This window comes from Oryctolagus cuniculus, chromosome X (assembly GCF_051225735.1).
Source record: "Oryctolagus cuniculus isolate XC-2025 breed Fujian yellow rabbit chromosome X, ASM5122573v1, whole genome shotgun sequence".
NCBI lineage: Eukaryota > Metazoa > Chordata > Mammalia > Lagomorpha > Leporidae > Oryctolagus > Oryctolagus cuniculus.
The window spans coordinates 97,795,331-97,811,660 of NC_142888.1; the positions used below are offsets into that span (position 1 = coordinate 97,795,331).

General features: G+C 40.7%; 1 protein-coding gene across 3 annotated transcripts in view; it reads right to left on the reverse strand.

Moving 5' to 3' along the window:
* Positions 1-15,959, reverse strand: part of LAMP2 (lysosome associated membrane protein 2) — a 41,938-nt gene extending 25,979 nt beyond the window's left edge. For all 3 annotated transcript variants that reach the window (XM_008273154.5, XM_008273156.4, XM_008273155.5), the window contains exons 1-3: positions 15,791-15,959; positions 1,631-1,749; positions 63-276 (exon numbers count right to left, since the gene is read on the reverse strand). In XM_008273154.5, coding sequence (XP_008271376.2) covers positions 63-276; positions 1,631-1,749; positions 15,791-15,854 — 397 coding nt within the window. In that variant the 5' untranslated portion in view covers positions 15,855-15,959. The remainder of the gene's footprint in view (positions 1-62; positions 277-1,630; positions 1,750-15,790) is intronic.
* Between the last annotated feature and the right edge of the window lie 371 nt (positions 15,960-16,330).

Sequence of the window (16,330 nt, forward strand, 5' to 3'; positions counted from 1 at the left end):
ACACATTTTTATTATTAATAAAAAGCAAGAGGACATGACACAAATCCAATTCTTAAGGTTACCTTTGTCTTCAGCATCAGGAAATACTGTGTTATCACTAATGTTGTAGGAAAATGAGATGCTGTCAATTAAATAATTAGATGCTTTCTTGGTGAAATTCGCAATCCAGGAAAAACCAGACCCAAACTGCACTGCTATTTTTGGACCAAAGTGGTCATCCCCACAAATGCTTCCATTATATGTCACATTGCGAAGATCTGAAATAGTGGCGATTTTCTAAAAGAGAAAGAATTTTGCAGGTGATGAACAAATAGGCAGCAATGAACACCAAGCATTTTTTCAGGGTATGCCATTTCAGTCTAAATCACACATTTCTGGGGCTCGTGTTATGACATAGAGGGTTAGGCCACCACCTGTGATGCCAGCATCCCAAATTAGATCACTGGTTCAAGTCCAGGCTTCTCTCATTCTGATCTAGCTTCCTGTAATGTACCTGGGAAGGGAGCAGAAGATGCCCCCAAATACTTGCGTTCCTGCCACCTATGTTAGAAACCAGGACAGAGTTCCTGGTTCCTGGCTTTAGCTTGGCCCAGCCACCAGGCCACTGCAGCCATCTGGAGAGTGAACAAGAAGATGAAGAGCTCTATGTGTGTGTCTCCCTCCCCCACCCCTCTTTCAAATAAATAAACAAATGATTTTTAAAAATTATACATTCCCATGGCCAATTGACTTTCTGTCTGGTTTACTGTATAAACTCGTCTTAGATTCTATCAGTCCCCTGGAAAAATTCATGTATGTCTAAAAAGAAAAAGGAAAACTGGCCTGAACTATTCTTAAACTGATCTTTAAAAAAAAAAACAGGTTGTAAGGATCAAGCATTTCTCTAGCAGTTAAGTTATCAAGGCATCTGCATCCCACACAGAAGCACCTGGGTTTGAATCCCAGCTCTGCTGACTCCAGCTTCCTGCTAACGCAAATGGTGGGAAGCAACAGTTATAATCCAAGTAATTGGGTTTCTGCCACCCACATGGGAGACCTGGATTGAGTTCCCGGCTCAGGCTTTGGCCAGTCCCAGTCTCAGCCACTGTGGGCATCTGGTGAATAAATCAGCAAATGGGGGATGGTGCTTGCTCGCTTGCTCACATTCTCTCCGTCTGTTTCTCCCTCTCCCCCCTCTCCTCTTCCCTCTCCCTTTCCCACTCAAATAAATATTTTTAATTTTTTTAAATGAGGTGATAAGTAGGCAGGACATTCATGAAAAGAAATAAGACAAAAGGATTAAGAAGATGGTCAAAAAAGAGGTTTTAATAACAAGCTATTTTACAAAGAGACAAGCTTTGATGTTTGTACATTTTAAATATATTACAGAAGTAGTTAGACTTGAACACCAAATAGTCTTCAGATAATCTTCCCATAACCAACTCTAAGAAAAATTACAAGAAAGCTAATGAATTAGAAGAAATATTCATTCTAACACTAAACAATATCTACAAGTGTATATGCTAAATAGTCTAAATATTAAGTGAGTTAACATGAAATCTTATTTGTAAAAATTCACCTAAAGTATTAAAAAAAGTCAGAGTTAAATGCTTACTATAGAACTCCAAGAAAAAGTAAAATATTTACTTACACTAGTTTTTTTGGTAGTTTCATACTGAATGGTGAAATTCATCTGCCACTTTGCATAAAGGCAAGTGGCATTTTCTGAATCTGTCAAATTAAGTTCCAATGCATATGACTGGATGGCTCCTGTATTTATGTAAAAAAAAAACTGATTTTTAAGTTGCACTACAAAATATATAGAAACAACAATTAACTGTATATTTCAAAATAGGTAGTAGAGAGGATTCTAAATGTTCCCAACACACACATACACAAAGTCAGAGGTTATAGATGCACCAATTACCCTGATGTGATGATCCTTACACATTTGTATGCATATATAAAATGTCATCTTGTAAATAATTATGTACAATTATATTTACTTATTTATTTATTTAAAATAAAAAGTTCTAACCACCACTGAAGTTCAACAAGCTCTAAAATGAAGCAAGGTATTTTTTAATATATAAGGTATCCTAAGTGATTATTTTTATTTGTAATTTTTAGCAGAAGTCTGTTGATAAAGTTGACATTACCCCTTCCCCAGACCCAAGATGCCTAGGTAATGGCATAGACTGGTGACACTTGCATTCTGCCTCCTAAAAAGTGTGTTAAACTCTTGCTTCTCTCAAAGCAGCTGAAGAAATGTTCTCTGCAAAAATAATGACAGATCTAATGTTCTATGGTCTTGATGCTTTAAGTCTGGTTGCAAGTTATACAACCTACAACACGTAGATGTCTTCCCCAACTCTTTTATTCTGATGTGATCAGAATCCTCCTAAGTATGTGCAATATATGACCAAAGCTGCAAAGGGTTGTTAGAGCTAAAAGAAAAACATTATTTTATAAATTGAAAGTTCATCTCTTTGTTTCACTTTAAAATCTAGTTAATTAGAAAGGCCAAAGAATCTTTTGACATGCATTCAAAATTACTTCCTAAATTCTCAAGCTGTTACATCTTTGGGGCAGAGAAAATTTACAGAAATAGAAAAGGCTTGGGACTTTTTACACTTAAACTCCCATTTGATGCATTTAAACACAGGAACATTATCTAAGAGCCCAAAGACAGAATACTAACTCAGAGTGGGGAAATAGGTCAGCAAATACAGAAGTCTAAGTAATGGACAACCACCTAACAACTTTCATCACCTTCACACACGATACCCCAGGGCTAAGCTGTCTCCTCTCAAGATAACAGCATATTCTTTAATGATATCTGAGCAATCCAGTGTCATCTACAGGCAGGGTCATGCTACAGAATGTAGAAATAAAGTCCTAGTAGGAATGCCAAGAAGGTGTGCCTCAGCAACAGTTTTCTAGTTGTACACAAAAACCTACTGTCATGCTCCAGAGATCTGGCTACCTTAGTAAGCCTGAACAGCATGTTTATTCTAAAGCGTGTGCTTACTAACAGTGACTAAATGTACTGCTAAGGCACATTTTTAAAAAACCTTATGAGACCTAAGTCATTGTTACAGTGACTTTTTTTCTGAGTTGAATATGGAATGGTAGCTATGATCCTGATCAAGGGGTACCCCTCATGGTGTTTAGAACTTAAACTTTTTCACATCAATTGCAGATTTGCTTTTTATACAACATATTCTTCTTGTATTCAAACATTCAAAGCTTACAAACAACTAAGAAAAGCCCCACATACATTAAATCATTTTCTTTCCATGCATACTACAGGAAATGGAGAAAACCACGTAAAATAGTAATGAAATCAATGTGTCCCAAACTGACAGAACTGAAGCTTTATGAAGCAGAAAGCAGAGGTTGTTGTTCAGATTTATCACCTGACATCAAATTCAAGACTATCTGGTGGCCCATAAACAAAAAGAGGAAGACCCTGAGAGTTCCAGCACACCGTCCATTCTCTTCACAGCCTTCCTATCTAGGAAAGCCATACTTGCCATTCCTAGTCTCATCACTAACTGCACAGGGATCACTTTCATCCAAATATCTATCACCTCAAAGTCAACAACTCCAAAACTAGGATTCATTTGCTGCCACCAAACCAGTTCCCTCCTCAGTCTCTTTAGTACTAAATGAAAGACAGGACAGTCACTCAGACTCAAAAGTTTTGGAAAGTGTTTCAACTTTGTGAAATCCTATTGATTGTTTCTTTTCTAATTTTCTCTTAAATCCAATCTTTGCCTTTGATTTCTATTCCCAATCTACCATCCTGCCTTTAAATTATTACACAAGCCTCCTAGCTGTGCCTAGAAGTACTCTCACATTAATAATAGTCCTTAAATACGACTTCCTTTCAGGACACTTTTTTTTCCCAAAGAAATCTTTTATTTAAAGAGTACAAATTGGGGCTGCAGTGAGTTGACGCCCTGGCCTGAAGCGCTGGCATCCCATATAGGCCCCGGTTTGAGACCCGGCTGCTCCACTTCCAATCCAGCTCTCTGCTATGGCCTGGGAAAGCAGTAGAAGATGGCCCAAGAACCCACATGGGAGACCTGGAAGAAGCTCCTGGCTCCTGGCTTCGGATCGGCACAGCTCCGGCCGTTGTGGCCAGTTGGGGAGTGAAACATTGGATGGAAGACCTCTCTCTCTCTGCCTCTCCTCTCTCTGCGTAACTCTGACTTTCAAATAAATAAATAAAGCTTTTAAAAAAATAAAGAGTACAAATTTCATAAGTACAACTTTAGGAATACAGTGATTCTTCCCACTATACTCGCCCTCTCACCCCCAACTCCCACACCACCTCCTCCTCCCTCTGCCATTCCCAGTCCATTCTCCACTAAGATTCATTTTCAATTAACTTTATACAAGAAGACCAACTCTATACTAAGTAAAGATTTCAAAAATTTGCACACACACACACAAACTGTTTGAGAGCAAGTTTTATAGTTAATTCTCATAGTACAACTCACTGAAGGCAGAGGTCTTGCTTGGGAAGTAAGTGCACAGTGACTTCTGTTGTTAATTTAACAATTAACACTCTTATGTATGACGTCAGTGATCACCCGAGGCTCTTGACATGAGTTGCCAAGGCAATGGAAGCCTTTTGAATCCACAATCTCTGTCAGTATTTAGACAAGGCCATAAGCAAAGTGGAAATTCTCTCCTCTCTTCAGAGAAAAGTACATCCTTCTTTGATGGCCACTTCTTTGCACTGGGGTCTCACTTACAGAGATCCTTCATGTAGGACATTTTTTTTTGCCACAGTGTCTTGGCTTTCCATGCCAGAAATGCTCCTGTGGGCTTTTCAGCCAGACCAGGGTGCCTTAAGGGCTGATTCTGAGGTCAGGACACTTTCCTGTTTAAAAACGTTTATTGGCTCCAATATTCCCATATTAAATTTAAATTCCTCTGCCTGTCTTTCAAAGTAATCCTTAATCTTGTCCCACCCTATTCCTTCAACTTCTCTCAAACCATTTTTCCCAGAACACACCCTTTAATCCAGTTAAACTTGTTTCCAACAAACCCAAATGTCATACTCTGTTCAACCTCTATCCCTAGGCTTCTACTGTTCTTAATTTTTAAGATTTTATTTATTGGGGCAAGCGCTGTGGCACAGCAGGTTAACGCCCTGGCCTGAGGCACCAGCATCCCATATGGGCACCAGTTCGAGACCTGCCTGCTCTACTTCCGATCCAGCTCTCTGCTATGGCCTGGGAAAACAGTGGAAGATGGCCCAAGTCCTTGGGCTCCTGCACCCACGTGGGAGACCCAGAAGAAACTCTTGGTTTCCGGCTTCAGATCAGCACAGCTCCAGCTGTTGTGGCCATTGCCTCTCCTCTCTCTGTGTAACTCTGACTTTCAAATAAATCTTTTTAAAGAAAATATTTTATTTATTTATTTGAGAGGCAGAGTTACAGTAAGAGAGAGGGAAAACAGAGAGAAAGGTCTTCCACCCACTGGTTCACTCCCCAAATGGCTACAATAGCCAGAGTTGGGCCGATCTGAAGCCAGGAGCCAGGAGCTACAGCTGGGTCTCCCATGCAGGTGCAGGGGGCACTTGGGCCATCTTCCACTGCTCTCCCAGGCCATAAGCAGAGAGCTAGATCGGAAGAGGAGCAGCCAAAACACAAACCGGTGCCCATATGGGTTGCTTACATGGCACGCATAATCTTAGCCTACTATGCCACAGCACTGGCCCCGCTTCTACTGTTCTTAACATCTGAAAATTGACTTTCTTCTATTGACCTAAATATTCACCTCAAGAAGGATTTCTGGGGCCAGTGTTGTGGTGTAGTGGGCTAAGACTCTGCCAGCATCCCATATGGGCGCTGATTAGTGTCCTGGCTGCTTCTATTCAATCCAGCTCTCTGCTAATGGCCTGGGAAAGCAGTGGAAGATGGCCCAAGTACTTGGGCCCCTGCACCTACATGAGAATCAGGGAAGAAGCACCTGGCTCCTGGCTTCAGATCAGCTCAGCTCTGGCTGTTGCAGCCATTTGGGGAGTGAACTAGCAGTCTGAAGACCTTTTTCTCTCTCTCCCTCTCTGTGTCTGTAACTCTCTCTCAAAAAATAAATAAATAAATAATCTTTTTTAAAAGTAGGATTTCCTTCTCTTTTTGGCTGCTCCAAACCTGAAATATGGTCCCCTTGGTTAGACTATCTGGCAGATATCACTGCCCATTATAAAAGTTGGAAACACTGGATACTCCCTTTCCTAGGATGTCATGCAGCAAGAAGGAACACTTGTGCTAGGCTCTGCCTAACAAAAGTATCCATCCCAGACTTTAAATGCAAGGGCTTCCAATGGATCCAGGACTGGAACAACCACATTGGATGGAGGGGGGAAGTAGCTGCAGGAGATGGAGCACCCAGGCTGCAGGTTCAACAGAGCTGATGGTAGTGCAATTCAGTGGTATGATTTTGGGGGTATATAACCAGAAGGACCAGTCATTCTGAGCTATTTAATATATATTTTTATACAGCAAATTTTTATTGATATATAACATACATGGGAAAAGTACACAGAATAACATGTAAAGGAAAAAGTGCACATAACTAAATATACAGCTCAAAGAATTTCCACAAACTTAACCCATTGGTGTTATGAAACAACATTACAAATACTTCCAAAGTCCCCCTTGTTTCCCCTTTCAGCTATTATTCCCCTAGAAAAGGTAACCACTATCAAAGAGAGAGAGAGAAAGAGATCAGTTATCCACTGGTTCACTCCCCAAATACCTGAAATAGCCAGTGCTGGACCAGGCCAGGCCAGGCCAAAGCCAGAATCCAGGAAGTCCATTCTGGTCTCCCACGTGGGTGCCAGGGGCCCAAGTTTTTATTTGTTAAAGTTCATTATCCTGACTTCTAACAGTATAGATTAGTTTTACTTATTTTTCAACTTGATACAAATGGAATCATTCACTATGCTGTTTTCACATCTAGTTGCTTTCATTAAACATTACGTTAGTGAGATTCACCCATGTTGTACATAATTGTATTTTATTCATTCTCACTGCTTTACTTCTACAGCTTTCTATTATTGGGTGAATACTACGCTACCTACCTATGTTACTGTTGATGGGCATTTGGATCATTTCCAATTTGGTTCTATTACAAAGGCTGCTATAAACAGTTTTACATATTATATTATCACCACATGTGAGTGTGGGTTTGTTGGATATATATCTAGAAATAAAACTGTGGCATCAAAGGGTATACAATATGTCCTGATATATTCATCATAAATTCTTTCTCTATCTAAAATCAGTAAGATTTTATTTCTCTTGCTTGCAGTTAAGAAGCTGGACTGATATGCTATCCATTTTTCTGCAGCAATTTTGTCCCCAAAGCTTTCCCTAAGTATAAAAGTCCTCAAGGAGTAGGTACAATGCGCAGCCCCACATTTCAGTATTATTTCATACTATCCTGAATTACTCAGTTAATTTATGCCAGTAAATTCTGTCTCCTCCGTACCATCATAAGCTCCCAAATAGCTTTCAACTGTCACTTCACAACAAACTGGTATGCCATCGGAAATTACAGTATACAGCAAGTAGTTTGTTACTAAAAAAAAAAAAAGTCTGTGAATGAATGATATGTATTGATGCATTCAAGATTCCCTTTTGATAATGTGTCTCTCACTCATTTAAATTCCAATATGTTTTCTTAATCATATAATCTTATCTACACCACAACCCCCTAGGAGTGTGCCTTTTATATGAATGTCATCCATCATTGGTGCTATGGTAGAGGAGACCATGTATATTACTTTTCCTCTATTGGCTATCATTTCTAGTAGTGCTTGTTGAATACATATGAGATTTTCAATAAATACTGCAATAAGAATATGATTACAGGAATGCTAGGCCTCTAAATTTGCCAAATCATGAACCTATCAGTCTTCTGCATAGTCCCTCAAACTCTGTATCAGTGTTCTCAATAAATTTTCAAATGGAATTCAAGCTAGGAAGAATACTTTTCCCATAATGTAAGTTTATAGTTTAAATATTTACACTTTGATAAAAAGTCTCTAGCAAGCAATTTCCATCTTTATTGCTACGTTTGATTTTAGAGTTCTCAAGCCATTTTTGTTAAAAGGCTTTATGACATGAAAAAGCCATAGCTGAATATATCCTAGAGTATATAATTATAGAGTTGAGTTATTCTCCAAAGAAGAAAAGGGCATGCCTCAAAGTCAACTTTCTCCAATTCAAATATCCTCTCAATCCTGCTTCCAAAAAGGTCATTTCTAAGTTCTTTCAGAATTCGACTTTATTTGTACAAGATGAGATACTACAAAAAGTGGCTAGGTTTTTACAAGTCTGTTTGATCCAAAACATAACTGAAAAATATTCATCTGCAAACAAAACTGGAGATGGGAGAAGAACATAACACCAGCGATAAAACCAAGCCCATAAAAAACAGTGACCTAAGAAGTAATATAATGAGGTAATTAAGAACCCTCTTCTCTATGGTTGAAGAGCTAGAATTCAAATCAAGCATTCCAACTTACTAGCTGTGAGACTTTTGGCAAGTTACTCTTGCTGTGAATCGTAGTGTGTATTCTCTGAAAGGTTCTTTGAAAGCCTATAACTCATCAGACCTAAGAGAACTATACCATGCAAGTTAGAGACTCCAGTTTACAAGTTTCCTTTCTGGTAAACTCAGCACCTTGGGATCCTTCACAACTTTTAGGTTTATGTTTACTTTCACCATATTTAACTTATGCACTTTTGTCCTCAAACTCATCAACTCAGAATGATGTTTATGAGCCAGTGTTAAGGCACAGTCAGTTAAAAAATGGCTTGTGATACTAGCATCCCATACTGGAATGCCAGTTCAACCCTGGCTGCTCTGTTTCCAATCCAATCCACTGCTAATATATCTGGAAATGTAGCAAAGGGTGATCCAAGTGCTTGGGCCCCTGCACCCATATGTGAGGCTCGGAGCTTCTGCTCCTAACTTCAGCCTGGCCCAGCCCTGTCTGTTGTAGTCATTTGGGGAGTGAACCAGTGGATCGAAGCTCTCTATCATTCTCCCCCACTCTCTTTGATGTTCTGCCTTTCAAATAAATAAGTAAGAATGGTATCGAACAAAAGATCTTTTTTTAAAAATATTGGGAGGGACTGGTGTTGCAGCTTAGCAGGTAAAATGACCACTTGCAATGCCAGCATCTCATATAGGCACTGGTTTGAGTCCTAGCTGCTCCACTTCTGATCCAGCTCTCTGCTAATGTGCCTGAGATTTCAGCAAAGACGGCCCAGGTACTTGGGCCCCTGTACCCACATGGGAGACCTGGATGAAGCTCCTGACTCCTGGCTCCTGGATTCAGCATGACCTAGCCCCAGTCACTGTGGACATCTGGGGAGTGGACCAGCCAATGGAAGATCTCTCGCTATAACTCAAATAAATAAATAAATATTTTTTTAAAAAAAATTTGAGAGGCAGATAGAGAGCTCTCCCCAAATACATACAATGGCCAGACCCCAGGCTAGGCTGAGGCTAAAGTTAGGAACCAAAGCTAGGTGGTGAAGCCAGGAGCCAGGAACCCAATCTAGGTCTCCTGCATAAGAAGCAGGGACCTAACTATTTGAGCCATCACTGCTGCTTCCTAGAGCCTGCATTAACAAGAAGCTAGAGTCAGGAGCCAGAGCTGGAAATCAAACACAGGCACTCTGATGTGGGACATGGGCATCTTAACCATTAGGCAAAATATTTGCCTCCAAAAAGTTCTTTTTTCCAAAGATTTATTTACTCAAAAAGCAGCATGCCACACCCGTGTGTGAACACACATGCGCACACACACACACACACACACATACACACAGAGAGAGAGAGAAATCCATTTTCCATCCACTGGTTCAATCCCCAAATGCCCACCACAGCCAGGGCTGGGCCAGGTTAAGCCAGAAGCCAGGAACTCTATCCGGTCTCCCACATGGATGGCAGGGACTGAAACACATCACCTGCTGCTTTCCTAGGCACATTAGCAGAAAGCTGAATGGGAAGCAGAGTAGCTGGGACTTAAAGCAGCATTTCAATATGGGATGCTGGCATAGACAGCAACAACTTAATCTACTGTACAATGCCAGCTCCCAAAAAGTCTGTTTAAAAACCAGGACACAGAGGCTGGTATTATGGCATGGCAGGTAAAGTCACTGCCTGCGATGCCAGCATCCCACCCATATGGGCACCGATTCAAGTCCCGGCTGTTTCAGTTTCAATCCAGCTCTCTGCTAATGGCCTGAGAAAAGTAGTGGAAGATGGCCCAAGTACTTGGGCCCCTGCCACCCAAGTGGGAGAACTGGATGAAGCTCCTGGCTCCTGGCTTCAGCCTGGACAAGTCCAGATATTATAGCCATCTGGGGAGTGAATCAGCAGATGGAAGATCTCTCTCTCTCTCTGGAGCTCTCTCTCTCTGGAGCTCTCAATCTGTAACTCTGACCTTCAAATAAATAAATAAATTTTAAAAAAGATAAAAGAAAAACAGGACACAGATGCATGCAATACCTATTTATTCTTTCTTTTCTATTCAGAGTGATAGTCTTCCCCCTGGTTTAAGTCAGATTAACTTTCCTAATTTACAATTCTCAATACAGGTACACTCACTGCATTCAGCTGCTTACACTCTTACTTTTTGGCAAGACTCTTAGAAAGTTGGGGGAGGTGGCATTTGGTGCAACAGTTCAAATCCTGCTTGGGACATCTGTATTCCATATCAAAGTGCCTAGGCTTGATCCAGCTGTACTCCAAGTTCTAGCCTCCTGCTCATGTGTACCCTGGAACTCAAGTTCTTGGATTCCTGCCACCACATGGGAGACCTAGGTTGATTTCCCAGTTCCTGGCTTTGGCCTGGCCCAATCCCAGCTGTTACAGGTATCTGGGGAGTGAACCAGCAGATGGGGGTTTGTCTATCTCTTTTTACCTTTCAAATAAATAAATAAAAATTTAAAAAGAGAGGTTGGCATTGTGGAGTAGTGGGTAAAGCCACTGGCTGCAGCACGGCATCCCATATAGGTGCCAGTTCGAATCCCAGCTGCTCTATTTCCGATCCATCTCCAAGCTAGTGTGCCTGGGAAATCAGTGGAAGACAGTCCAAGTCCTTAGGCCCCTGCACCCACTTGGGAGACCCAGATAAAGCTCCTGGCTCCTGGCTTCGTTGTGGCGCAACCTTGACCATTGTGGCCATTTGGGGAGTGAACCAGCAGATGGAAGAGTTCTCTCTCTCTCTATGCCTCTGCTTCTCCTTCTCTGTAACTCTTCAAATAAATAAATAAATCTTTTAAAAATTTAAAAAGACAAGACATCAATATTTTTAAAAATTAATTAATTAATGTTCTAATTAATACAATTTTAAGCTATGAATGTTGGATATATGAAAAGGAACATTAAAAATTAATTAAAATATTATTTTAAGCTACAAAATGACTTCTTTTTTTAAGGTCAGAGAGTGGGTAAGGAAACAAGATTCAACACTTTTCAACTAATGGGAAGTGCTTATTGCTGAGTGGTGTCTGGCTGACCTCCAGCATTCTTTTGAAATGCACAGCAGGATACCAACAAGTACTAATAAAGTACACTTTTGGATCTGAAGGGATCTCTGATGACTTACAGGAGAGAACAGCCTTCCTGCACCAAAGGTCACTTAAGTGACAAAGTCCACCCAAGGATATTGGAGAAGAAAGCTGTATTCATGGGAAACATCTGAATATCAGAATCCTATCAGATGAGATAACCTATGACTAATAGAATGATGATAAGCCTATCTTCAAGTCTCTCTATTATAGCTAGTCATTTTGATAGAACGTTGTCATCGATTAAACTAAATGTGGTAAGGCTACAGACAAATTTCAGTGTTTACTTTCTCTTTCAGATGGTCTCCAAAAGGACAGATTGGTTCTCTATGCAAACCTAACTCTCCTTCTTACCAAGGACTTTCAGGCACTCTATATTAACTTTCACAGCTATCAAGGTAGAGCTGTATAAGTACAGATGACTAGCAGTATTGTATGGGATTATACTTTAGTAAATTGGCATCTAATTACCTGTAATGTTTAACACTAATCTTAAAGTTCTCAATGCACATCACAAAAGAACTTTCTACAAAACATCATTTAAAGTTCACAGAAGAAAAACAGACACCAAGATAGTTTAGTTCATCATCATATCCTTATTGCCCATTAATGTGCACTCCTAACAAAATTTTGCTGCAGGTTAGTCATGTACCAGGCCTTATGCTAGATAGGCAATGGAAAATAATAGTACTTAAGATAATATCATTTCTCTCTCTGTCTCTCTCTCTCACTGTCCACTCTGCCTGTCAAAAAAAAAAAAAAAACAAAAACAAACAAACAAAAAAAAAAAACAAAAAATAAAAAAGATAATATCACAAGGAAGACTTGACTAGAACTGGGAGGAAAAAGAGTAGGAAATATGCTAATGTAATAACCTAAGAGTTTAGGAAAGATAAGACTTATTACTCCTGCCCCAAATGTTACCCAACAATGAAAGGCCCTCTGCCCAAATACTACAAAGACAGGTCATCCTGATTACCTATCCCTATCATCTGCTCATTCTCCTTCCTCATTACCTGCTTCATTTTTTCACAGTATTTATCACTACATGAAATTACATTATTTACTTGTTAGGCTTTCTTCTCCTCCTAAAATATAAGCTTCATGACTGCAGCGACTTCATGTGTCTTATCGATTACTCTTTCCCTTTCACCTGATACAGCAGCTGGGATAAAACAGACATTCAATGAACATTTGCAGGAGGGAGGGAATCCTGCCAGTGAAGTATATACAAAAGGTATTTATATCAGGTTTTTCCCACCCAGAAGAGCCTCAATGCTTAAAAAATATACCTCAAACCTAAAACAAAACAAATAAGTCAAACTAGTTGTAAGAATCAATAACCACAGAAGTCTGAAATCTATGATTTCACAAAATGAACATAATTAGGCAACGATGCTAGGAAAGTACTTTCAACTACTACCCTTTTTATAATGTCTTTAAATCACAGACTTTTTTCAGAAATGTCTCCAGTTATAGTTCATTCAAATAAGTATCAGCATAACTTAATCTCTGTGAAAAAGATCACCATGTAGACTTTAAGAATTATTTCTTATATTTGCTATAAAGCAACCACTTTTTAAAGGGTAACAGTGGAGCTGGGATGGTTATAAAGAGAAACTGGCACAGCTACAGCCCTAATGTTAGTGAAACCATAAATTCAGGATAGTTCTTCCTTTACTAGTAGCCTCTACAACACGCAGGCACAGTACTAGGTACATGGTACATACCTTACAAATATTTACTGAGTTTTCAAAAATCTATACTTGGTATCTATTTTTATAAAGAAAGGTTATATGCAAAGCCCACCAAGCAACTACAAACCTGCTAAATTCTTAGGAAAAAAAACCACATGGGAAGACTTAGTTCACACTGCACCTAGAACTGTTCAAAGAAGCAGCTATATAGAAAGGTTGTTCTAATTGCATCCCGGAACCTGTTAAATATCAGATTTAGGTATATTATTAATTTTTACTCCTCCAAATTCTGTTCTAAACTTGGAGACTGGGGGCATAAATCTTGGAAATCTTTCAGGAGGTGAATTTGGTTAGCCCCAATTAATAAACGGCAAACTAGCAGATGAACTGATGCGTTCTTTCCTGAGCTTCTTTTTTATCTATTTATTTCTGCAATGAGCAAACACTGATTTCATTTTAAAAAAAAGCTTTCATTAAAAAACAAAAAAATGGCATAAAAGGCAACAAGTAGGGCAACTATTATTTTTTCACTTTCTCTAAACAATAACTGTGTTGTATTTGTGCAGATTCAATTGGCAAAGAACTCCTGATTAACAGATGCCTTGGTCAGATGTGTTCCAGTCACTGATAAGGTGCTTTCTATTGTAAACAAGACTGTCTTAGGGTCAGTCAGCCATCAGCAAATGCTTCACAGTACAGTTAAGACTTTGAATTAAGTATTTAAGCAAAGCCTCATGGCCCCCTTTCAGAAGTGCTGTACAAGGGTTTTCTACACTCCAAGGACAGCTGGATAGATCAGGGACTTGCAAACATTTTGGTGTCAGGATCCCTTTATTCTATTATCCACAGAGGACCTCACACAGCTTTGGCTTATCTGAGTTGTATCTATCAGTATTTACCATATCAGAAATTAAGATTAAGAAATTAACAAAACACATGAACACCAGAGGCATCAGAGTGGTGATGTCATCGCACACTATTTAGCCTCCAGAAAACTCCACTGTACACTGGTGAGAGGACAAGAAAAGGACAAATATCTTAGTAGTATTCTGAAAAGTTCTGAATTGGCAAACCCCTGAAAAGGCCCTTGCAAATCACTGGACTAGATAACTCAGGCATTATTAGCATTTGAGGCAGTTAATTCTTTGTTGAGAGGGGCTAGCATGTGCTTGGTAGGAATGTTGACTAGCATCCTGGGCCTCTACTCACTACATGCCACTATCACCCAGCTGTGACAACCAAATATGTTTCCAGATATTCCCAAATGTCCTCTTCTTGAGAACGCACTGTTCTATGATGTTCATTTTATTCTACTAAAATGCGAATGACAATATGCATATTTCTACTGCCTTCTCAGGTCCCAAATATGTCTGTGTCCTCCCCTCTCTGGTCTGTTTCTTCTGCTCTTTTATTAAGTCACAAAGAGCAAGAGCCTGTGGGTAGCAATAAGCACAGGATGAATCAGGTCAGGAAGAGACACAATGGTCAAAGTTCATCTTTATACATTAAAGCCGTCAGGAACCCGCAGCCTACCCTGGCAGAGCACAATCAGCTACACTTCCATTTTGGGACCCGGTAAGAACTCACTAATTGCGAACTTACCCACCTTCCCCTTCTAAAAACGAGGTAACAGGCCAGTTGTGCCATAAGGAAGAAGAAAACCAGTCCCCCAAATCTCACATCTGGAAGGCCCTCCCACCTAAAACATTCGGGATTTTTTTTTTTTTTTTTGGCTGCGGGTGTGGGTGTCAGGGTCTGGCTGGGAGAAAGTAGCAAAATCGATAAACACCGACATCCTTAACCCCTCCACAATGGATATTCATTCCTCACCAAAGTCCCCATTGGTTTCCAAAGGTTGTGTCTTGAAAATTGCCTCAGCCAGTTTAGGTTCCTTCACTCTGAAAACTTCGACTGCCAAACTCAAATTCAGCATCATTCCTCACCTCTTGAATCACCCTTTCTCCATAAATTTCCACTTACAAACCCCACAACCCTGTCCCTGCCCCTAAGGCTCTCCTATCTGCTCCCAGCCCCCATTCTTCCCCCAAGTTATTCCATACAGGCAGTCTCTTTCCCTACCAATTTTCCTTCTCACTCCATAGTTTTTCCATCAACTTCCAAACTCTTGCCTGATCCAGGGAAATCGGGACTCTCCTAATTACCTCTGCCGCCCCCAAAATCTTCTTTAGGGTCTTCCCCAAGTCACTCTTTATGCGACCTCTGCTACGCTTCACGCTTCCTGCTGACTCCCTCGGCGTCCACCCTTCCCCGCCCCCGCCCCGTACTTGCCCCTTCTTACTCTCCCCGTGGCTTCTTCCCTGCCATCTCTTGATCAGGCCTTCTCTAGGTCACTGCTCACTTCCGCGGGACAACAACCCCAGCCCAGTGTCAGCTGCGGAGCCTCTCAACCGCCTTCTCCCGGACCAGTCTTTCAGGTTGTGGCCTTTGAACCAGCGCCCCGGGCCCAGGCTGAACACTAATCAGGAGGGCCCAACAACTCACCCAGTCCCAGGCAGAGCAGAACGAGTCCCGAGCACTGAACCAAGAAAATACAGGAGCGCACCATGATTTCAGAGGGCAGGAGGCGGCAGCAGCGGCAACAGAAAGGAAGAGACTCGCTACAGCTGCGGCAAGAGCACCACCGACCACTGACCACAGCGCAGCAAAAGCCAGGAGTCGCCGCCGCTTCAGCGCGAGTCATAAGACCAGGGGCGGGGTTCTTTCTTGTTTTCAGCCAATCCCCGCGCTTGAAAAAAGCGAAAGGGATAGTGATGTAGGGGCCGGTGGGCGGGGCGACCACGCCCTGGCTTTTTGGTTCACAACCATTTCTACGCTACTAAGAGAGATGCGTGGACGGCATTTTCTCAGGCTAAGGAAAGAGAGTGAACTTTTGAGGGCTGCAGACAGTAGATTATTTCTGTTCTGACTCCTTGAAGAAGAAAATAACTGCTGTCAAAAAACTGTTCCTACATATCTCAACATAACATATAAAAATAATAAATTATTCTCGAAACGCTGTTGTTACCAATGCAATTCACGCTA